Source organism: Leucopleurus acutus, assembly GCF_964270905.1.
Source record: "Leucopleurus acutus genome assembly, chromosome: 19".
Taxonomy (NCBI): domain Eukaryota; kingdom Metazoa; phylum Chordata; class Mammalia; order Artiodactyla; family Delphinidae; genus Leucopleurus; species Leucopleurus acutus.
The window spans coordinates 25,550,413-25,575,350 of NC_139161.1; the positions used below are offsets into that span (position 1 = coordinate 25,550,413).

At 37.3% G+C, this 24,938-nt stretch overlaps 1 protein-coding gene across 2 annotated transcripts in view; it reads left to right on the forward strand.

The window, feature by feature from the left end:
- The first annotated feature begins 315 nt into the window (after positions 1-315).
- Positions 316-24,938, forward strand: part of TAF15 (TATA-box binding protein associated factor 15) — a 29,157-nt gene continuing 4,534 nt past the window's right edge. Inside the window, exons 1-11 of one of the 2 annotated variants that reach the window (XM_082861197.1) lie at positions 316-487; positions 6,945-6,984; positions 8,480-8,531; positions 8,614-8,698; positions 8,781-8,883; positions 10,554-10,747; positions 12,166-12,286; positions 19,625-19,659; positions 20,273-20,305; positions 22,187-22,296; positions 23,351-23,480. In XM_082861197.1, the coding sequence (XP_082717323.1) occupies positions 481-487; positions 6,945-6,984; positions 8,480-8,531; positions 8,614-8,698; positions 8,781-8,883; positions 10,554-10,747; positions 12,166-12,286; positions 19,625-19,659; positions 20,273-20,305; positions 22,187-22,296; positions 23,351-23,480 (910 nt within the window). In that variant the 5' untranslated portion in view covers positions 316-480. Of the gene's footprint in view, positions 488-844; positions 1,171-6,944; positions 6,985-8,479; positions 8,532-8,613; positions 8,699-8,780; positions 8,884-10,553; positions 10,748-12,165; positions 12,287-19,624; positions 19,660-20,272; positions 20,306-22,186; positions 22,297-23,350; positions 23,481-24,938 lie in introns of those variants that run through there. The other variant, XM_082861198.1, reaches the window with a different exon arrangement.

Genomic DNA, 24,938 nt, shown 5'->3' on the forward strand with positions numbered 1-24,938 from the left:
CCCCAGGTGGCTCAAGCCTTCTGCAGCCCAAGCGGAGCGAACTAGGACATACCATTCGAAATTTCCTTTTCTGACCATATAATCTGCGTTTATAAGGCTCTCCTGTTTCGCTTCCTAACCTCGAATTCTATTAAATCCAATAAAGTGAAAAATAGGACTGTAATCAGGACGTTCCGGGTAGGTTCAGTCCCCTCCCCCATCCCGATCGCGGCAGTGGTACGGCCTCTCCACAATTCCCTCTCAATAATGGTACCGTCCGAGGAGGGGGGAACGGGGATTCTGAAGTCCTCTGGGTTCTGGTCTAGCACAGAGTCACCCCTCGAGCCGTGGCGTTGTGGTACCTCCCGCTGCCCTCTGATTGGCTGCCGAAGTCCCGCATTCGGGGCCAGATCGCCGCGCCGCCTTCAGTACGGCCCCGCTTGGCTCTGGTATTCCTTGTTCTCTGCGGGTTGTGGGGGCTCTGCGCCGCGGCCGTTAGTCATGTCGGGTAGGTGACACTTTCAGCGAGCAGCGGCAGCGGCGAAAAGGGGCCCGGCGGGGTTGGGCCGTCTTCCCGCCCACCGGAGGGCCTCGCGGGAAAGTCTCCGGCCCTGAGGGAGGCTGGGGTGGGGGTGTGGGGGGGGGGCGGACGCTGCCGCCGCCATGTTGGACTGGAGGGACGCACGCTCCCAACGCTCTCCGTCTGCAAATCCCGGCGGGAGCGCCTCGAGCCCCCGGTCTCTTGGCCCTGTCCTTGGAACCCGAGGCGACGTGCTGCTCCCGGGGGAGGGTGTGTGAATCGGGGGGCGGAGGCCGCTACGCCATCGCAGGGGCGGGGGGAGCCCGTGATTAGAGCATCGGCCGGAGAGAATCGGTGCTTCTGGTTCTCCGCTCCGCCTCAGATCTTTCAGCGAGGCCTCCGGCCAGTCATCTCGCCGCCTCGTCCCTCAGTTTCCCCATCCGTGACGTGGAGCTGGGCCTTCCTGACTCACCCATTCATCAGGTGGGGGCCTTGACGCTCTGGGAGCCCTTTTAAACGACGTTGCCTGACACGAAATCCTACATACATGTCGTCATTCCCTCCGCACCAGCCTCCCGGATTCGAGATGGGGGTGCTTGCGTATAATTCCTCTTCACCCTTCTCTGTCATCTTCACCTCTTCAGTTGTTTATCTCCTGCACGAGCTTGAAAGTGAGCCCTGTTTATTATTGATGGGCTTTTGTAGGTCCCTGTGGCATTTACGTTGAAACATACAGACCAAAGGAAAGGCAGTCTTCCATCAAGCACTTTAAATTGACAGAGGCACCCCCGTTGTGTGAAAGAGAAAAAGAGGCCTTGGTCTTATCAGGACAGCCCGTTTAGGTCTTGCGAAAGTAGAATATAAAGTCCGGGACGTGGGTCTGCGCTTGGCTTAGCAGTCCAAGCTGCCACACAAGGTCCTCTGTTGTTGGGCACATCGCAGGCTGCAAAGAAAGACCCGGCTCCCCACTTGCTAGGAACCATCCTGAGAATTACATGTTACTTTTCAGGTGGAAAAGCAGAACACGTCCCTGAAAGCCATATGGTTGGGATGAAAATGACTGCTGGCAGAGTATTTTACATTTTTTTAAGGGAGAACTTGTTGATATTAAAAAAAACAAAAACACAACCCCCCCCCCCCCCCAGGTAATCCAGTTTTGCAGAAGAGTGGAAATATGTGACAAAAAGGAAGGAGCAGGCTGAGAGGAGACCAAATTAGCAAGAATGGTTGGACAGGGAAATGATAAACATTCTTTAGATTAACATTGATGTTAAGCCAGAAGGTTGATCTTTAAGGGGAAGGGGCATCTACCTGATGTAAGAGGCTGTTAATTGCACAGAATTTCTCTTTAATTCTTGCTCAAGCAAGAAATAATTTCTTACCCCAAAGGTGACATTGGTACATATTTTACCAGCTGCATAATTTGGAATGAAGTCTGGTAAAGCTCCACAGAAGTACATAGAAGTACACTCAGGAGGGTGTGTAACCCATCCGTGATGTAAAAAAAAAATTTTTTAAGATTCTCCCACCTTCATGCAGAAATTTACCATTTCAATGTATACAGTGCTCATTAAAAACCATTGACTTGTCTCGATTTTTGACATAATTATTGATTTAAAGCAATGGCTTATTTTTGTAGGACTGGGTAGCTTTTATGGAAAATTAAGTTTTAGAGCTGTACCGTTTGTAAGATCCAGGATTTTCAGTGTGTCATAATAGTGTGTGAGCTGGGTAATCCATTATCCCTGGTCTTTAGAATTACCAAGACAGCACTTACTTGTCATTTTGTAATTTGAGTTTTTTTAATATCAAAATTGACTTTCATGTCAAAAAGAACTAATAATTGCTTGTTTCTACATTAAGTCAATTAGAGTTAGAATCTTTTAAGTTCTACTTAGTGTTGTTATATACTCTGTACATTTTGTAATTTGTGTATAAAAATAATACTTTCGACTTTGTATAAAAATAGGAATAATGCTTTTGACTCCCCCCTAAACAACTAATGGCATTAAGTTTAGTTAAGTCCTTTAAACATTCCAAACTATATTGTAAATTTAACTTATCAAATTGACTCAGCCACTACAGGTGCCTGACAGGACAGACTTATAAGCGTAATAAAATAAATGCTTACATAATAAATAAATCAGAGTTGTAAATATTGTGAGTCAGACTCTCAGACAAATGTGAATTATCTGACACCTTTGAAGTTAAATCTAATATCAGTTATACATATAAAAATTACGAAGTCAAGAAACTTCTTTTGGCACTATGGCAGACTAAGATAACTTGTAAATCCTCTGTCTACGAATAGCTAAAAATGCAAGAACTTACATAAAACAAAGGGCGAGCCCCTGCTGCCAGAAATGAAGTAGAAGCCAGCATAGTAGGCATAGAGAAGGGTGTAGGTCTCATTCAGAGACTTGGAGTTTATTGCCCAAATAACTAAGGACATGAAATGCAGCCTTGAGACCATTAGAGCCATGTAATGGGAACCCTTACATAAAACCTGGATGTGTGAAGGACTGTATCTTCAGTGAAAGAATGAACTAGAAAAACCTTTGTACCAGGATAGGAGATAAGAAGGAAGCCTGGGCCTTGAGTGAGGGAAAAAAGTTTTTTCCTGAGAATTTGTAACTTGGGACCTGTGCTTCATACAGTTTCGGTGTACATTTAGATTAGTTATGAGGTTCAGGGAACCTCAGGCCAAGAAATTTAACATAAAAATTGGTTCTAGACTGACAGTAACCTTGGGGTTTCTAGTAAAAACAAACGAAAAACCTTTTCTGAGGAAATTTCAGAGCCTAGGTCATGAGGAATCTTACAGAAAAAACAAGCCTTGCAGAACATAAGTTCACAGTAAAACATTGCAGAATTCTGGAAGACAATTCGCCAAAATGAGAGTGACAGATGGTATTTGAATCCCTAATAGATAGTCTGAAAGCGAGTATTAATGCCTTTAAAATTATTAGAAACCTAAAAGAAGTAATCAGCCCTAAGACCAAGACGTGGAAAATGGTTACGTAGATTTGAAAAAGAATCAAGGGTCAAGTGTAACTTCTAGAAATGGAAAAAGTGGCCAAGTAGAATTGCAGATAGACCTAGCAGAAGAAATAATTAGTGAGGTAGAAAATAGATATAATTACCCAGGATTCAGTTCAGAAGGATAAAGATGAAAATTGAAATTTTAAGAAGTATAGGAAATAGATTGTGAAGTCCTGTCATATATCTAATATGAGTTCGAGAAGGTGTAAATGGTAAAGAATTAATAGGTAGTTGAGAGTTTTCCAAAATTGATGGATCAAGAAGCAGTAGTCTCAAACATGAGACATAATCAATTCGTACCTAGATACATAAATGTGAAACTGCAGATTATGAAATACCAGTGACAGACCTATCAGAGGAAATAGAGAAGAGGTAAGATTGGTAGACTTCTTAGAAGTTTTAAGAAGCCACTAAATGATCTTTGGAATTTAGAGGAAAAATAACATTTGACCTTGACTTTTTTACGCAAATAAAAGACTAAGAATACCACTTTCAGGCCTTTGCTGAAAGAACTAATAAAAGAAATCCGAAAGGGAGGAGTGGGATGCAAAAAGATACAGAGGAAGCAAATGCAGTAGATAAAAAGTATTGACTGTGTGGAATCTAGAGTTTTAAAGTGGAAGCAAAAGATAACGGAAAGAAAAAGTGGAAGCAAAATAATAGGTGAAGGCTGTGATTGGCATTATAGCATTAAAGTTCTTGTATGCTAGTGGAGGTCGAAGATCATTTTGACCTTTATCAAGAATGCATGTTAAGAATTGAACATACTCTTTAAATTATGAATAGTGACTTATTAAAAGAACAGAATTTGAACGTCTAACTTCCAAAGCAGTAGAGGGGGAAAGGGAGTAAGGAAAATCCAATAGAAGGAAGTTAAGGAGTTGAAAAACAAAGACCCTGGTAAGTAGAGAGTCTAGTATAGGCTGGTAGGAATAAATAAAAAGTAACAATAATAAAAATACGAAAACATCAGTTGAAAGACAAAGATTTTCACATTGGGAAAAATTGATCTAGATGTATGCTCTCAAAAATGACGTACCTAAAACATCAGAATAAGAAGTGTTAAAAGTATAGAGATAGAAAAATATTAATCAGGCAAACATCAACCAAAAGGAAGATTGTTTAGTTACATTACCAGTCAAAATAAAGTTTGGACATTTTTAATGATAGTCTTCATGTAATGTTAAAAGGAAATTCAAAAAAGAAAAAAAAGGGAAATTCACCAGGAAGCTGTAAATCTGTACTTTTATGTGCTTTAACAATATGGCCTCAAAGTGTAGAAAGCAAAAAAACACTCAGTGAAAGAAATTGACAAATACAGAGTCAAACAGGGAATTAAAAAAAATTTAAACATACTACTCTGTGTAATTAATAGATCGGGTAGACCAAACATGAGTAAGAATATGAATAATAGAACTAACAAGCATCATCTTATGGATTTACAGAATTCTTTCAACATTTAGATAATACAGTTCTTTTCAAGCACATAGGAGACATTTATGTAAGTAAAAGTGTTTACCAAGGGGAAAAGCGAAAAACAGTAAATCCTAACAAATACCTGGAATAGTACAGAAAATACCTTTTCTGGCTGCAATGGAATAAGAAGACAAAACCACAAGGAGTGTCAAAACCCTATACACTTGGAAATAAAAGCATCTCTAAATAATTCATGGGCCCAGATACAAGGCTCAAGTGTCAAGTACTCATAATGAGCAGTTGTTTAAAATGCCATAAGTAACATTTATAAACTGATTTTCTCTGGTGAATGTAAAACATCTACTTTCACTAAGAGCTCAACTTGTTGGTCAATACTCTTATTTCTATATTCTAGAGTTTTAAAGTCAGCCAGCTAAAGAAGTCAGATTTACAGTTTCAGAGAGCTGAAGTTGACTGAGTTAAGAGCTCTGATACTTATTAGATTTAAGCCAGGGTCATATGACATATGTGCTGTGTACTTCTATAATTTTTGCCTGAGCCAAAGTACAATAAGGTCTTGGACTCCACTCTGTCACTGGGAGAACCCACGTCATTGCCTTGGGATATAATTTAACTTAAAGCTTCATGCATCCCCACTGTATGTATATTTGTTTTATTCATACACCCCCTCCTCCCACAGTAATCCTTTTTAGTTTCTGAACTGGTTGAAACTAACTTCCTTTGCCATTTGATAGATGCATCTAATCTCTTTATGATCCAGTTAGGTTCTGTATTCTTTTCATATTTTTCTTATTTGGTTAGTTACAAATCTAGTCATATTATTATTATGGGCAGTGATGCACAATTTTTTTTTCATCTCAGGTAGCCTTATGTCCACATTCATAAAAGAAGTAGTTTGTGTCAGGATTTCATTCAATATTTTAGTAGTTAAGGATTAAAAAAATTCTTGTTCAGTCTGATTGGAGATCTCTACTGTAGAAAAGTGGCAAATTTGATGTCACCCACTTATACAGCCAGTGACAGTGTTTTCATATTGTAGCTTTATATGAATTGAATGAAAAAGTCATTGATGTGATTTGATATTTGGTGGGTTTTCAGAACTGTTCAACATCAAATAGTTTTATTCAGATTAGATGAGGTTGGGCCTAATAGCAGTTGAAGACTATCAGTCATTTTTTTGCAGTTGAAAGAGTATTTCATATGATATTCTTCTCTTACTCAATCACTAATAAAATTAGGTCATTCATTTGACTCTGAGGAGAAGCCTAGAGGGTAGAGCCTCTTCAAAAATTTTTGGAATAACCGACACTTTAAAGTATTGAGAAAAGTTCACAGTTCAAATTATTATTATTATTTTGACGTATATTACTCAACTCATGCCTTCCTTGGTAGTTTTTATTGCCAACAAGGAGGCTAGAGGTGAGTATTGCTGAGTCGGTATATACCAAGTGGCTTAGCTGCTTTTACCAAGTCTTTGGAGATCTTTTTGTTGCTGCTGACAGCCAAAGCAATCCAATCCAATCCAAGGGAATGGTGTATATGTTAGGCTGCCAAGGATATGAAGTGGATGTAATCCTGGGGATTTATCTTAGAGTGTGCATTTTCCCCTTTTTGATCCTGATTAGTTTTTTTAACAGATATCTTTTTATATATAAAGATAATATAACTTGAGCTTTTGAGTTTTTGTTGAAAGGATGGGTTTTTCACTGACTGTTTCTCATTTGTTCACTTGGTTTTTGTGACCATCAGGACATGTTTGTAGAGTAGTTGTTTTCAAAGCTGTAGTTACTGTAAATAGCTAATACTATTGGCACAGATTTTTCCTTGCACTGTATTTTTAACTTCTAGTTTTTCTTTCTGTAGTTTATGATATTTTCTTATCACATTTCATCTGTAAGAGCTAAAGTCAGCCTTTGAGGGAAGCCTAATTTTAAATAAGATTAAAAATTCTTTTTATGTGTTTTAGATTCCGGAAGTTACGGTCAGTCTGGGGGTGAGCAGCAAAGGTAAAGTCTACGCACATTTCAATAATACCATGAACGAGCAGAGCTGAGGAAAAAGATGAATTTAGTCAGGCTTTCCTCTTAAGCTTTGGTATCTTGACGTCTTAAAAGAGTTAAATCTTAGCTTGTGAAGGGGAAAGAGTCAGCCTATGTACATAGGTGCTGTAAGATATTTTTCTTTTTTTAAAAGGCTGTTTGAATCAGTAAATATAGGTGCCCCCTAGAGATTAAAATGAATCTCATAGGTATTATAAAGATTGTTTTCTTTAAGAAATTATTTAGAAGAAACAATTACTAAAAGGATTTAAGTAGTTGAACTATAACAGCTTAGAAAAAGCATTTAATTTTTTTGATTGTATATAATATGCTAAATGTGTTTTTTCTGGAGTGGATTTTCTTGAAGCACTATGATAGAAGTGTTTAGCATTTTTAAAATCATCCTCACCATGCTCACAATAAAAAGAAAAGTCTGTTTTTATGTGAATGTATACATGCAGTAGGATTCTCTTGCTTACCAGAAATACAGCCTTCACTTGTAGTATAAGTGTTTTGCAGCTCAGTGTGAGATATTCAGAAGAGCATCTCAGATACCTTCTGTCATCAAGTTTTAAGCTTCATGCAAACAAAACTGATTTGACTTTTTTATTCTCATGGGATAGACCCTCATAGTAGGCAACTAGCAAATGTTTTATTCAATGAAATATGTTTTATAAAGTTAAGAAATTCTGTTAGCACTTGATAGCTCTAAAATAGTAAGATTTTTTTTGGCATATGTTTTATTTTTCTTTGGTATATATTCAGAAAGTTTGTTTCTGACTTGTTAAAGCTTATATGCACTAAAATTAAAGAAAGTTCAACTCCGAGAAAGCTGCATGTATTCATTCAGTCAACAAACTATGCCATCCTATGCTATGACACTGGAGATACAATATACTTTCGTTCTATGATAGTATTCTGAAGATATACATGCCTCTCATTACTGAGGCACTAACAATTGGATGTTTAGTGCCACACTGTGCATTTTCTAGGATGTTAGAGGCAAATTTAAGGCAAATGGTAGGAAGAAATTAATCTGTCACAGCACAGCTAAATTGATTAAAGCTCTAACTTAAAGAGTCATTATTTTTCTGCTTCAGATATTTATTATGGGTCTTGCTACCATGTAGTCACTCCCCTCCACCCCCAGCCTCCCACCCATCCAAGCATAATTCTGTTGGAATTTTCTAGCTCTGGTGAAGTTTTGTTTATTTGTGGGAGATTGTCAAAGCAAAACTTCTGGTGTGTGTTTGGCATTTAAGAGGTCTGGGCATGATTTTATTTATGTCTTTGACAGTCTTTGGTTATCACCTTTCAATTTAGACTCGAAGAGGTAGTTAGATCAACAGTTTCTCGGGAAAGAAGCTTGTATTTGAGTTGAAAGTTGAAAAGGAAGATAGGGTTAATTTAAGCTTTTAAATTCTAGCACATTTCTTTCAAGTAGTACACTTTTCTTTTACAGTTATTCTTCCTATGGAAATCAAGGCAGCCAAGGTTATGGACAAGCACCACAAGTAGGTTAAATATAAATTGAGTTCTTTATAAATAGTTTTAATCTTAAATATGCAGTGAAACTTGTATTTACCTAAATTTCAGAGCTATTCTGGCTATGGGCAAACTACTGATTCTTCATATGGGCAGAACTATGGCGGCTACTCCTGTTACGGACAAAACCAATCAGGTTGGACTGATTTGTTAAATTTGCTGTTTTAGAAATTTAAAATCAGAACCTTTCCTAAATGGTATATCTATTCAATCTTTAGGTTATTCACAGTCCTATGGTGGTTATGAGAATCAAAAGCAGAGCTCATATGGCCAGCAATCTTATAATAACCAGGCACAGCAAAACATGGAATCATCAGGAGGGTAAGGAAACAGTGAAAGTACTGAGGTGTTGGGAAGTGGAAATAACACTTTGGGTATTAAACAGCTTTCACTAACAAAGTCCCAGCTTTAAACTTTTTTTTTTTTTTTCCAGAAAAGTGTTGATGGTGTATGAATTTCACAGTTTTGTATTATAAAGAATGTGGAGATTGTCAATATTGATATTTGATTCTTATGATGTGTTATTTGTACAATTAGTTTAGCTGTAAATGAATGCACATGATTTAAATGTTAAAATGTAAAATTTGAACCTCTGCTTTATACCTGAGATGAAATAAAAACCTGCCTATAAAAGGAGACTTATCAATGCTTACTTTTCATTTCCATTTTATTTTTTAACCATTTTAATGTATTTAATGTCCTTTTCAGGGGCAAAAATATTAAAGAAAAAAGTGCCAAAACCTATGCACTTATTTCAAATACCCTAAAAAATGTTTTAATTGTTAATATAGGTAGGTGAATATTAGCAATTTTACAGGTCTTATATATTTTTTTAAAATTTTCTGATTTGAGGAGCCTGTACTTATTAATTTTAGTAATAGCAACTTACTTTTTACTGTGCTTTACAAAGTACAAATGTAGGGAATACTATCCAGAAAGCATGTTACATTAGAAGGCTCTTCAAGCCTGGTTAGTTTTAAATTTAAGGAGAACCTTTTCATAAGGATGCATTTTTGGTAATGTGACGTATAAATGTGGACCAAAGAGAAATGTTAGATTTGGTTTGACAGTCATTCTAAAGTGAAGGTCTAGGGTTCTGACCTTTGTGATGTGCTTTGGGTAGGGAGTTGGGGAACCGATCTTTATTAGATTGTTTTGATCATTTGATGCAGAGTAAGATGTGACTATTAAGTTGTGAGGCCATTTTTGTCCCCCCCCCACCTTTTTTTTTTGAGTAAACATTAGAACTCAAATCCAATTAAGTGTTTCTTTCAACATTCCCATCCTGAGAGTAGGTAATTAATAGTCATATTGCTCAGAACATACTTCGAATTTTCTTTTTGAATTGCAAGAGAAAATAAAGCAGTCTCATTTGGTAGTTAGACTTTGTTTCAGTTAAAAAATGGCATCACAAAGCAAGTTCCTTCCTCTTACTCAGCAGATTAAAACTTTGAATGATTTATTGCTATTTTCTAAAATTTACTATTATTGAAGATGCTTAGAAGAATGTACTAAAGGTAAGGTTCTAAAGATAAGAAAATAGTCCCCAAAATATTATTAAATAATATTGTTGTTAAAACTGAGATAGAGCCTTTTACTGTAACTATTAAAAGGAGTCAGCACTTGCTGTGTCATGTTTGTTAAAGAGTCAGACATATTACTGTACTTTATGTCATCTTTAATTTTTTTTTTAATTCAAGGAGATGATAAAAACCATAGTGATTTTCTTGCTTCTCTACAGTTTTCAAAGGTGTGTGTGTTTTTTCTCATAATGTGACACCTCTTCAGTGATAGTAGAACTGTTGTTTGAAAGTCATTCCATTGGTGATAAGATTCTGTAGATAAAAGAGCTAAATGATTCCTACCAGAAAAGGGTAGTAAATGTGGATGAGGTCTAGCTGGGCAGGCCTCTTATAGCAATCAGTCTCAGTCAGCCTGCTGCAGTAAACAGTCCTTCTGTAAAATCGCTCAAGTTCTTGATTTCTGTTTAGCCAAGGTGGAAGAGCGCCTTCATATGACCAGTCAGACTATGGTCAACAAGATTCATATGACCAGCAGTCAGGCTATGATCAACATCACGGCTCTTATGCCGAGCAGTCAAATTATGATCAGCAGCATGATTCCTATAATCAAAACCAGCAATCCTACCATTCACAAAGGGAAAATTACAGCCACCACACACAAGGTAAGATATGCTGACCTCTATTATTTTTCCTTTTTTCCCTTCATAGAATTGTGTATTGAATTCTGTATTAAAAGACCCACAGAGGATTTCAACTGTTTGTAAGAATTTAGAGTCACCCTGAACATATGTTCTGTCTCATGTCCATCAAAACTAGTTTATTAGATTGATATTTCTGAACTTCTTGGAGACTCCAGATGGTCACGTGATTTTTTGCTGGCTGAGTTTTTGAATTTCCTTTGTTGTCTCAGTCAACTGATCATTTGACAATGAATGCTGCTGCTACCAGTTCTTTTTTATAATTTAATTTAATTTTTAAACATTTTTTATTTTTTGGCCGCACCGTGTGGCATGTGGGATCTTAGTTCTCTGACCAGGGATCGAACCTGTGCCCCCTGCAGTGGAAGCACGGAGTCTTAACCACTGGACCTCCAGGGAAGTCCATGCTACCAGTTCTCTTGGTACTGGTGCTGTATGTGATTTGAGGAAATTATGATCCTATATTAGCCTTCTCTAACCTCAACTAAGAAGGAACAGTCATTCTTTCTTTTATGTATATCATTTTATATATATCATGATATTTAGGAATCTGGTCAGCCATAAAAATGAATGCTTCAAGGGCAAAGGTCGTGCCTTACTCATTTTTGTACCTGCTCGATAAATATTTGTTGAATAGTTGAATGAATGAACAAGTGAATGAGTAAGAGTGGAAGCTCATTCACTGAATATCTTCTTCATTGAATATATTCACTGAATATCTCTCAGTTTGAAAATCTAGTTATTCCTTGTCTGTGTTTGATTTACACTGAAATATTTTCGACATGAAAAATAACTTTTAAGATTAGCGTATTCTTTTAAAGTATTTATTTATTGATTGATTGATTTGGTTGTACCAGGTCTTAGTTGCAGCTTGTGGGCTCCTTAGTTGTGGTAGGTGGGCTCCCCAGTTGTGGCTTGCCAGCTCCCTAGTTGTGGCATGTGAACTCCTGGTTGCGGCATGCATGTGGGATCTAGTTCCCCGACCAGGGATCGAACCCGGACCCCCTGCATTGGGAGCGTGAGCCTTAACCACTGCGCCACCAGGGAAGTCCCTAAGATCAGGGTATTCTTTTAATTTATTAGAGTTCTGTACCTAATGTACTTTACTCAAACTACTCCATATTATCTTCACATCAAATGGTGATATCCACATCACCATTTTGCTGTCTGACTTTGGTAGAATGGAATTTGACACACATATAAGTCTCATACATTTAATTCCAGATGGTGTTATGTTGACTTGCATTTGAGTTTTGTGCACATGTGCCATTTTCTGAAGGTCACAGGTGACCTAAAGAGCTATTTAATATTATGTTGTGGAAAGCCTTTGTCAGAAATTTCAAGTTGTTTATGTATGTATGTATTAATTTTCTTTTTTGTAGATGACCGTCGTGATGTGAGTAGGTATGGAGAAGATAATAGAGGATATGGCGGGTCACAGGGAGGAGGTAGAGGGCGTGGGGGATATGACAAGGATGGAAGAGGTCCTATGACAGGATCAAGGTAAGTTTTTAGGTACAGATGTCTACATTTCTTCTCTCTCTTTTTTTTTTTTTGTTGTTACTTAGCTGGTTCGATTCCATCATCTGATTTAGTTAAGAGGCCTATAAAAGATTATGTTGTAGAGAAGAGGACAGAAATTCAAAATTTATTTTCAGTGTTAAGATGTCACATAAATTACCTCAAAATAGGCTTTGTTAGCCGTTAGTTTATGTGGTATATATTAAATACCAATGGAGAAAAGTCCCCTACTATGGTGTGGTTAAACCACTTAACTATGTTTTTCCTGCCAGAGCTATTGACTCTAAACTCCTTTAAAAGATGACTCTGGGAAATCCAAGTGTTTTATATGTAGAAAATACAAGGTAAGTTAATTCTAGATTGGAAGGTGGAGAGGCTGTTCTTTAATCTTGAATCCCCTTGGGAAGGGAAAATATTAGGAGGCAATAGCAGATTATAAATTTGGGGTTGGCAAATGAGAGAAAGATTTTATGTAACTGAACTGTTTTGTCCCCATTCTTAAGTAAACAATTATTGAGATAATTAGTGCAATGTCACATACCGTTGCATATTTTGTCTAGACTAAGCTGTGGAAAAGGAATAACTTTTTAATTCAGCTTTCCTTTTCTCCATTGTTAGTGTTATCAGGTTTTGGTATTTATGGCATATGTTATGAAAGGTGGCTTTAAAATTACTTTCAAATATATGTGTAAGTCTAGCGCTTTTGCTCTAAAAATAGGAATGAAAAAGTAATTGACATTTATTGTCCTCAGATGAGGTTTGTAGGTTGCACATTTCGTGTGTAAAATATACAGGCTTAAAAGATAATTTGTGTTCCTTGGGAATTGAAATTGTCAGCCTGTTAACTGACAATATTATATCAATACCAGGTCACTCTTTTGCTTCTTAGGGACTGTTGTCTGTTCCCTGCGGTGACCTGAGAAAATCAGTTACATACAGCACTGTTAATTTTTCAAGTGAGCCAGGAATTTGATCTCATTGACTTTCTCTCTGTTTAGTGTATAGTGCTTTGGTCTGGCAAATCTAAAGTCTAAACATATTTGATAAATTTTTATAAGGCTTGAACATTAAATGTCTTTTGATTGATAGCCGAAGTCAATTTATTAAGGTAAAACAAGTATATTGTATGCCTCTTCATTATCATGTGGATGTAAGTGAACAACGTAGAGTGGTATGGTGCTTACTCTCTACCTAATAGCCTCGCTCCCTCAAACAGAATCCCAAACAAGATAACTAACAGGTATATGTGATTTTCTGGTTAATATGTTTTAGATAATTGGCTGCCTTGGGATGCTATACGTTTTACAGCATATCATAGGTTTAATTTTCTTCATAAGGAAGTTATAATTATATCTATAGATTATCTCTGAAACTATGACAGTGTCTGACGGAGAATGGTAGAACCCCACTTTTCAGGAGGAGGAGGGTAGGGAAGTCCTTAAAAGTATGTTTTCGTTTTTGAGAGATGACTTATCTTAGAATCAGAGTTGAAAGGACCTTGAGTGATCCTCCTGCTAAAAGAGGGAAGATCTGTATCTTAACCAACCCTGGGCATACCAGTTTTAAGCACTTCGATAAACCTCTTTGGCAACATTTCAGTATAATTTTTGGCCCAGGTACTGAATCATGAACTAAGTTTTTGAGTTTCAAATCTTTTTATTTAACTTTAGAACCTCTTCAAACAAAATCTTGTGTAGAGGCCCAGGATGTATTAGGTCAAAATGATGGTGATCTGGTTCAAGTCAGGGTAGGGTTTTTGGGGAGAGGTCTTACCCAGTTGCTGTCTGTATACTCCCTCCCTCCCCCCACCCCACCCCCTTAGCCAGTAAATGGAATGTGCATGAAAGGCCTTTTTAAGAAATTTATGTGGATGATTATACTTACTCTCTATATTGGATGGGCAAACTTTTTATGTGAAAGGCCACATAGTGAATAATTGAGGCTTTGCAGGCCATGCGGTTTCTTTTGCAACTGCTCAGCTCTGCCCCTGTATAAATGAATAAACATGGTTGTGTTCAATAAAACTTCATTTATGGATACTGAAATACGAAGTTCATATAATTTTCATGTGCCACAATATCTTGTTCAGGATGTGATTTTTAGCTTATTTACAGGGGTGAAGTGTTTCAAATTAAAAAAAAAAAAAACAAAACCCAGTTTCAGGGCTTTTTTTCCCCTTACACTTGGTTTTACATTTAAGTACCAGAAATACCCAAACATTTTTTGTTAGTCTTCATCAACACTCCCATTTGTGTTTGTAATCATCTTACTTAAAAATAGCAAGGTTGAAAATATGATCCTTTCAGGGCTGTTTGAAGAATATCTGGCATTAGTTGGGTTTATAATTAAAGAAGGGGCACAGTTTGCAGGTGAAGGTTTGATGTGTGGTAAAGGATATGACATTCTTAGACTCAAGTTGTATGATTGCTTGACTGCAGGAAGAATTCAGACCAAAGGAAGCTGTCAGCTTTCCAATTTTGGAAGAGAAACATGAGACTATAGGGACTATAGGAAACAGTGTTTTTCTTTGAAAAAGCAGTTGCAGCAAAAGAGATTGAATTTCTAATTGTTATCTAAAGTAGATCAGTGGCCTCCTACTGGACTAGAAGCTTAAGGCCATACATTTTCTCAGTGCTTTTAACTTTAGCATTGTGCTGAATGCATTGCAAAATTACTAGAACTTTATAGATAACCATTTTCCATTATTAGCATGTCATCAAGTTAAGTAGATTTTTTAGGCTTTAATATCTCAAGTCTCAAAAAAGTTATCTTAAATTTTGAATGTCTTCTTATAAGAGTTTTTTTGTTTTTGCGGTACGCGGGCCTCTCACCGCTGCGGCCTCTCCCATTGCGGAGCACAGGCTCCGGACGCGCAGGCTCAGCGGCTGTGGCTCACGGGCCCAGCCGCTCCGCGGCATGTGGGATCTTCCCAGACCGGGGCTCAAATTCGTGTCCCCTGCATGGGCAGGCGGACTCTCAACCACTGCGCCACCAGGGAAGCCCTTATAAGAGTTTTTGAATAGCTCTCTTAAAAATGTGCATGTGTGCTGGTGATAGTCCCGCCAGTGCTGCCCAATATAAATATAATGTGGGTCAACTGTGAGCCCTATGTGTAATGTAAAATTTTCTAATAGCCACATTAAGAAAAATAAACAGCTGAAGTTAATTTTGATAATACATTTTATTTAATCTAACATCACAAATATTTTATGTAATCAGTATAAAAATTATTGAGATAATGCACATTCTTTTTTTATACTAAGACTTTGAAATCCATTTTGTATATTACATTTAGAGTACATCTCAATTTAGACTCTCCATATTTCAGAAGGTCAGCAGTCACATATGGCTAGTAAATGTTGTATTGGATAGTGCAGCTCTAGAATGGTAGATTCTTGGTCTTCTGAAATGTTGGTAAATTACTAGTATGAAAAATCAAACACAACAGTTTTTAAAAAACTAATCTTTTTCAATATTTAGCTAAGTTCCTTTTTCTCTCTGTGTATTGAATTTTCTGGGAATAAAGATTCCTATATTGTCCTTTTACTTCTTGGCAGTTTTAGTCCTTGAATACAGATATATTTGGATTTTTAAAAATTAAATTTTGGGAATAGAGACTCTGTCAAAGTATATTTTCTTTCTTGACAAGCACCTGAAATTAAATCTGACTGTCATCTCTAAATATGTAATGCTGTAACAGTGAAAGAACCCTCAGAGTCTACCCTAGAGTAGGCTGCTCATTGTGGTTTTGAACTTGGGACAATTTCTGTAGTTGAGTCAAGAATATACAATTGATTTTCCTATGCGGGGGGCACTCAGCCATAAATTTTGAGTATTCTTATGTCTCTAGTAAATACCTTTACTTCTTTACATTAAAGTGTCCTTACTTCAGAAATTCTTTATGTGTACAAGTTTGTTTCTTTTTCTGGGAGGAAAACAAATTTGTTGTGGCAACATCTTGACTCAGATGTTCACATGCCTTTGTGTCTTAATTTGCTAGTGGGGCCTTAACTTAGTTTATGGAAAAGGGACATGTAACTTGGCTGCAGATTTGAAGAAAGATTCTTAACCACAGGCCCATCTTCTGTTAACTGATTTAATAGTGGTACTATTTGAGGTTTATTTACTGTGTTTAATATAATAAATTTCCTAGTAAGGAACTATAATTAATTAATATGAAATTTCTTAATAAGGAAAGAGAAAAGCGACTGAAACATTGGAACTTGAAAGAAAGCCTCACATAAAATTATAGGTCATCCAGACCAGTGCTTCTCTAACTGTAATGTACATATGAACTCCTTGGGGATCTTACTAAAATGCAGATTCTGATTTAGTAGGTGTGGGATGAGCTTGCTTTTCTGAGATACTCCCAGGCTCTGCCTTTGCTGCTATTCCATAGACCACCTTTCAGGTAGTAAGGGTGTAGACCATTATTTTGCGAAGGAGGAAACTGAAGCCTAGGGAGAATACTGACTTGTCCAAATTTTCAAGATTGATTAGTGATAGTTAAGACTATACCCTGAGACTCCTACTTTGAAGACTAGTACTTTTTCGAATGTACTTATGGGTGTTTCCATATTTACGGCCATTGTGTTTGAAGTGTTCAGCTGCTGAATTTTCAAAGGAAATGCTCAGTAATGATGACTTAAGTTAAAATGCCATTGTATGGAGGAATAGAAAATTATAAACATATTCAAGTGTCATTTGTTTTATATCCTTTATATTTTACCAGGGGTATGTCCTTTTTTAAAAAATTGTTCAGTTATATTGCTGGCCAGAATAGAAATTTTAGGAACTACTTGATATATGAAATTGCATATTTTCCCTCCATTGTGGTCAGATAAACAATTTGGTACTTGGTTAAGTTGGCAGCAGAATAATTAAGTGGTGCCTCTTCCAGCACTTAATTGTGCAAATATCCTATTTAAAAAAAAATACTTTATCCTGGGTACTTTAGCGTCCTGACATAGGAATGTGGGTTTAATATATTCTTTTTTTAAAAAAATTTATTTATTTTTGGCTGCATTGGGTCTTTGTTGCTGCACGCGGGCTTTCTCTAGTTGCAGCGAGCGGGGGTTACTCTTCGTTGAGGTGTGCGGGCTTCTCACTGCGGTGGCTTCTCTTGTTGTGGAGCACGGGCTCTAGGTGTGTGGGCTTCAGTAGTTGTGGCTCGCAGGCTCTAGAGCGCAGGCTCAGTAGTTGTAGCACACAGGCTTAGTTGCTCCGCAGCATGGAGGATCTTCCTGGACCAGGGCTCGAACCCCCTGTCCCCTGCATTGGCAGGCGGATTCTTAACCACTGCACCATCAGGGAAGCCCGATTTAATATTTTCACTAGCTCTTTTTTCATCATTTTTAGAATTCTCATGATCATCTTTGAAGAAACCTGAGATATCTTGTTTCTAATAAGATTTTCAGCAATTTAATCTCAGAACTCTGTTTGGCTTCCTTTCCTTAAAGAGTTAAGCTATGATATGTAGGCCATTTAGAAGTATGGGTTGGTGGGAGGGCTTGGGTGATGTTCTGAAAGAGAGGTCTTAGACACTCAATAGGAAACTATATATATGAAAGACCTGAGCTTCGCTTTGTCTGCATAGCCTTGAAATATTGTTATTCTCCTTTTTAGATTTCTTGGGCATCAAATAAAAATTAATGGCGAGTTAAGTTGTGTGTGTCCATACCTATGCTAGTTGCAAGGGAATTTTTTTTTACGTCGAGGTAGTAGAATAGACTTCTAAAGAAAAAATTCTTTCTCATTTAGTCAGAGTGGTTTTTCTCAGGATGGCTCAAGAAAGGCCATCTAGAGGGCAGGGTTATTACTAAAGCAGAGGCTTTTAAGCAGTGAAGAGACATTAGTATATTGGATTAGTTTCTTGGGTTATAGTAGAAGATTAGTAGTATTAGAAAACTAGATATCACCATCTGAAAACTTCGGGTGTTTTCGTATCCATGTCAGCACATGAATCTTAGAGGATTACATAATTCAGTTAAGAGAAACAAGCTTTCAATGTATGAGCATTTAAAGAGTTTCTTGATAAGAGAGATCTTAGATTTCTTACATAAAGCTATGCACACAAGGGCCATTGACTTACCTGGCAGTGGAAATTGCCAAATAAAGTCATTTTCTTGTGGAGTATGTAGCATTCTGTCTCTGATATGGTCTACTGATTGGTGTACAAGAGCATTCGGCAGCATGAATGTCAGTAGCTCTGCTGTGAAGAGAGCTAGCATGTTGCAGTGGGCATGGAATAGGAGGGCAGTTTAAAGTTATGCTTTCTTTTAGTGCTCATTTTACCAGATATCTGAATGATTTGAATTTTTAAGACCGCTTTCATTCAGTCTCACTTTTGTGTATATTTGTACCTCACTTTTTTCTTCATCTCATAAAACCCACCGTTTGGTGTCACAGTAGAACGTAGTGCTCAAGTTTTTACCTCTCCCATTCTGCTATCAAAATTTTAATCTTGCTTTATATTTTTCTCCTAGTCTTTTTCTCATATTTAACAAAAATATCCCCTTTAACAAAAATATTTCCCTTTAAGGGAATATTGATATTCATCTTGAATTCTTAAACTTTTAATAAAACTTAATTTATATATTTACTTTGTGAATCTGTGATGGTTGCAAGGATTTTGGAAATTTTTTTTTTAACATCTTTATTGGAGTATAATTACTTTACAATGGTATGTTAGTTTCTGCTTTATAACAAAGTGAATCAGCTATACATATATCCCCATATCTCTTCCCTCTTGCATCTCCCTCCCTCCCAGCCTCCCTATCCCACCCCTCTAGGTGGTCACAAAGCACCGAGCTGATCTCCCTGTGCTATGCAGCTGCTTCCCACTAGCTATCGGTTTTACATTTTTTTTTTTTTCCGGTTTTACATTTGGTAGTGTATATATGTACACACCACTCTCTCACTTTGTCCCATTGACTTTTCATGCCTTGGTTATTATTACTGTTTTAAAATGATTTCTTTCCCCTTGGAAAGAATGTTTAGCATTCTTCCTCTTGTGCCTCCAGTTTAAGTGGATTTGAATATTATCCCTTTGGCTTGGGGTTGGGAAAATTTTAAAATAAGAGTATATTAGGTATGTTCTGTAATAAGCTTGAAAAGGCACCCTTGTGGAAATAGATCCTTGGGGAAACATTTAGGTGAAAACAACATTTTGAAGTCTATGAAATGAAATTTACTGGAAAGTTAGAGGTGCTACTGTTTTCCTGGGCGCTCTACTTGTGACAGTTAAGTATAGATTGAGCCCAGGGCTCAGCACATTAGAGACCTAAGGAAGAAATCATTTCTTCAATTTTTCCTCTGCAGTGGTGGTGACCGCGGTGGCTTCAAAAATTTTGGTGGTAAGTGCTGAGTATCCCAAAATGTTTCAGTGGAAATGCTATATAAACCTAAAAGCCACCAATATCCCGCAGACGTAGTCTAAGCCCTTTCTTACTCTGTTGAGGCTGGTGTGTGTTGTGTGCTTAAAAAAAAATTATATATATGCATATATATATCTCAAAATATTAAAAAGACGAAGTTGATCTCAAACAGTCCAATGGGTTTCTACACAGTGAATTTGCATGAAAGAGTCTGGTGACCAATGAATGAGACCTTCACTGGATTTTGTCAATATGTTTTTTAATAAAGGTAGCTGACATGGTGTTTTTAAATTATTACGGTTTTCCAATCAGCCTTCACAACCAGAACTTAACAAAAGTGATACTAGCGTAATGCCAAAGTGGCTGGTGCCGTCTGGGACAAGTTTAAGGGAATATTGACATTCATCTTGATTTCTTAAACTTTTAATAAAACTTAATTTATATACTTACTTCGTAAATCTGTGATGGTTACTTACAAGGATTTTGGAAGTATTGACTTTTCATGCCTTGGTTATTATTACTGTTTTTAAATGATTTCTTATGAGTTGCCTTAAATAGCTTTCTTTTTCTTTTTCTTTTTCTTTTCCCTTAGGTCACAGGGATTATGGACCCAGACCAGATGCTGGTAAGGTTTATGGTAGTTTGTGACTCTCCCATTAAGAGAATGTTAGTTTTCCATTTTTTCAAAGGAGAATTGTGTGTGTTTGGAGGAGTTAGTACAGGAGGAAGATTTGATTTGATAATGCTGCCAGAACCAGGGAGCTTCACTTCTAAAGATGTACCAGCAAGAAAAGTTCAGGGGGATTGATTGGAAAGTTTGCTAGGAAAAATTACTATGTTTGTGCTTTCCCATGCTCTCTACTTTTTCTTTTGTGAAGAAATACTTGATTTTGTACTGCTAATTAGCATTATTTGTTTAATTACTGCAAATCAAGTATGAGAGAATTGGTATGATTGGGGAATTAGAATAGCTGTGTTTAAGAAAATATTACAATGGATTGATAGTCTGGTCAGTGGGCCTAAGAAACCTGAATTCATATATGAGAGAATTGTCTTACTCTGGGCAGAGGTCACTAATTTCTTTTCTTTTCTTTTCTTTTTTTTTTCTTTTTTACAAAACATCTTTCTTTCTACGTGTGCCTTTCTTTTTGTTTTTTTTTTTTGGCTGTGTTGGGTCTTGGTTGCTGCGCGTGGGCTTTCTATAGCTGTGGCGAGCGGGGGCTACTCATTGTTGCAGTGCACGGGCTTCTCATTGCAGTGCCTTCTCTTGTTGCGGAGCAGGGGCTCTAGGTGCGCGGGCTTCAGTAGTTGCGGCACATGGGCTCAGTAGTTGTGGCTCGGGCTCTAGAGCGCAGGCTCAGTAGTTGTGGTGCATAGGCTTAGTTGCTCCACGGCATGTGGGATCTTCCCGGACCAGGGATTGAACCCGTGTTCCCTGCATTGGCAGGCAGACTCTTAACCAATGTGCCAGCAGGGAAGTCCTCAGAGGTCACTAATTTCATGTACCTTTATATTTTCAAATGAAATTCAAGGCTGCCTGGAGCCTTTTGAAAGTTATGTAGAGATTAACAATCTATTTGAGCCAAAATTTTTTTTTAAATTAATTAATTTTAATTAATTATTTATTTTTGGTTGCATTGGGTCTTCGTTGCTGTGTGCTGGCTTTCTCTAGTTGCGGCGAGCAGGGGCTACTCTTCGTTGCGGTGCGCGGTCTTCTCATTGCAGTGGCTTCTCGTTGTGGAGCACGGGCTCTAGGTGTGTGGGCTTCAGTAGTTGTGGCACACGGGCTCAGTAGTTGTGACTCGCGGGCTCTAGAGTGCAGGCTCAGTAGCTGTATATATTGAAATCAGAACTTTTGTTTTTATTAAGATGCTAAAGTATTCTATATGGATGGCAATTTCTGAATTATCCCTTGATGGACTGAATTTATGTGCATCTTTCTTGTTTTGTTATACTAATCCAAAAGTGTGCATGTAAGGTAAGGTGTGTGTCAAGGTGCCCCTACTCTCTGGTATATATAAAGCTTATTGCAATGAATGGGAAACCAGCAATTCTGCTTGGCTTGCTTGGAAGTTCAAGGTGTCAGATTTGGGCAGTTTTCTACTAGAAAGCTTTAAAAGTATTGATTAGCCAGAAAGAATTAAAACTCTCCAAAGAAAGGAATGCTACTTTATACTAACTTTCTTCATCTCTTACTGAGCTTGAGTCCTGTATCTGAATCTGAAGAGTGAGATTTGTAAGGTTTCCCTTAATTGGTCTATGTATTTGACATAGTGTGGACTTGATCCACTTTACGTGAAGTTTAGTTGTGAGAATTGACCTACCAAATAACTGTTATGACCACTTTGCATGTTTATCTAAGAGGTTTCATGTATTGGTCCTTTTTCCTTTTGGTCACAGAAATAGTTGAATATTGAATAATAAATTATTATTCTTGATTACTAAATAGGATGTAGTAAACCTAAGGAATATGTAAAATTAATCATGGTTTTTTTTCCCCCCATAGATTCAGAATCTGATAATTCAGATAACAACACAATCTTTGTACAAGGACTTGGGGAGGGTGTGTCTACAGATCAAGTGGGGGAGTTCTTTAAACAAATAGGAATTATCAAGGTGAGTAAAAAATTGGCTTATGTTGAAAATCTCATACTTATCGACATATTCTGGTTAAGATACATAGGTTACATAATAAGCCCATACTACAGTAAGGCTTGTCTCTTAAAGATCCCTGATGCACATGCTCACCCATGTCTGTAGGCCTTTGCTAAGTTTGCTAAAATACATGAAGATTTTTATTCCTCGCTTGTGTGTACCTTTCCACAGCCTTCCACAGCTTTGGCTTTCAATCTTAGGACTCTAAACATAGTCTCTGCCTAGCTCCTAAAATTGTGAGAACCAAATGAAATTGTGAAAACATTTTTATATTCTGAAATGCCAACATATGAAAACCCAAGTTATTACTAACAACTTTTTATGTTGGTATTTAATGTCTGCTATATATTTGCCCAATATAATAATACTTTATTTCATAACTTTATTGTACTTAAGTGTCTCATGCACTGTTCGTTTCATGCATATATTTTCATCTCCTAACTAGAAAGCATTTAGATTAGTGTTAGTAGATTGAAGCATTTGCCTGATATCAGTTTGCAGTTGCTCTTGTTTTGGTGTCCGTGGAATTACTTTTTTTTCCTCCTTCTTGGAGAGTAAAAATTTCTTAAGAAATTATTAATTACACATGAAATATGTAAAAAATTCACACAGTTCTTGTCTTCCACTCCCTTCTCAACAAAATCCAGTGTGTTCGCCTTAATGGTAATTTATTTATTTGCTTGGTGAACATTCTTCCTGGTCTTTTTTTTTTTTTAAGTTTTACAAGGTATATATTTATATGAAGTATTATCTGTTTTCTTTTTTGTGGGTTTAAAGAAATTATACATGGATAAAACAGTATATACTGTGTATCATTTTTTTAGTTTGTTTTTCACTTAATGTATTTTAGAGAGTTTTCTTTTTCAGAACCTACAGATAACTTCATTTTTATGTTAAGTTGATAGTATTTATTGTATGGATATGTAAATTCCTTTAAAAAATAAAATTTTAATTATCTATGTGGTTCATGATCACTTTTTCTTAAAATACTGACACCCACTTGTTTGTTCCTCAGACAAATAAGAAAACTGGAAAACCAATGATAAATCTGTACACAGACAAGGACACAGGAAAGCCAAAAGGGGAGGCAACAGTATCATTTGATGACCCTCCTTCAGCTAAGGCAGCCATTGACTGGTTTGATGGTATAGCTCATTCATATAGTTTCTTTTTTTTTTAATTTATTTACTTGGTTGTGCTGGCTCTTGGTTGTGGCAGGCGGGCTCCTTAGTTGAACTTACCGGCTCCTTAGTTGAAGCAGGCAGGCTCCTTAGTTGCGGCTCCAGGGCTCCTTAGTTGCGGCATGCATGTGGGATCTAGTTCCCTGACCAGGGATCGAACCCGGGCCCACTGCATTGGGAGTGCAGAGTCTTATCCATTGCGCCACCAGGGAAGTCCCTCATTCATATCGTTTCAACGTGTGGTTTGGCTAAATGTTTTCTAGTATTGAAGTCAAAATATGTTCTCGTAGACGGTGATTATCTTCATGTTTACTTTTTTAGATATTCTATTGAGAATACAGGCCAGAGTTTTTACATACCTTTAGAAATGAGATGAACTCTGTCTAAAATATTTCCTTATGTCATGCTTTGTGCTTAAGGCCACCCTAATAGAGATGTAGAGGGTTGGCCTGGTTGACTATATTCTTTTTAAATTTAGGTTAATTTCCCTTAAAATATAATCTTAATACGTACTTAGAAGAAACAGTAAGACTTTTTTTCCCCCTGAAAATAAGAAAATATGGGAGAGTAGAAGAAAGGAGTAAAGCATCCATAGTTCTCTACATAGAGACAACTACTGGTATTAACTTTTCCTTCCAGTTAGTTTTTTTAAAATAAATAAATTAATTAATTTTTGGCTGTGTTGGGTCTTTGTTGCTGTGCGCGGGCTTTTTTTCTCTAGTTGCAGCGAGCGGGGGCTACTCTTCGTTGTGGTGTGCGGGCTTCTCATTGTGGTGGCTTCTCTTGTTGTGGAGCACGGGCTCTAGGCACGTTGGCTTCAGTAGTTGTGGCAGGCGAGCTCAGTAGTTGTGGCTCGCGGGCTCTAGAGCACAGGCTCAGTAGTTGTGGTGCACGGGCTTAGTTGCTCTGCGGCATGTGGGATCTTCCTGGACCAGGGCTTGAACCCGTGTCCCCTGCATTGGCAGGAGGATTCTCAACCACAGTGCCACCAGGGAAGCCCCTTCCTTCCAGTTTTTTAAAATAGTTTATCATTATACTCCAAATGTAGTTTTGTCTCATGCTTTTTTTCACTTAACGTCTTAACATAGTCATTTCCCCATGTTATTATAAATTCACTGTTTTTTTTGTACCCTAATTTAATAATAACTAACACTTACTGCATGTTTACTGTGGTTTATGAGCTAGGCATGGTTCTAAGAACTTTATGTGCGTTAACTCAGTTTGATCTTCACAGTAACCCTATAAGATGTACCCTTTTATTACCATTTTACGGATGATGAAACTCAGACACAGAGAAGATAAATAATTTCCAAGACCACAGAATAAGTGGCAGGGTCAGGACTTAAACTCAGGCAGTCTAGCACCATTGTCTGTGAAGTGCTAAACTATGCTGGATTGACAGGCACTTGTGGTCCCTTCCAG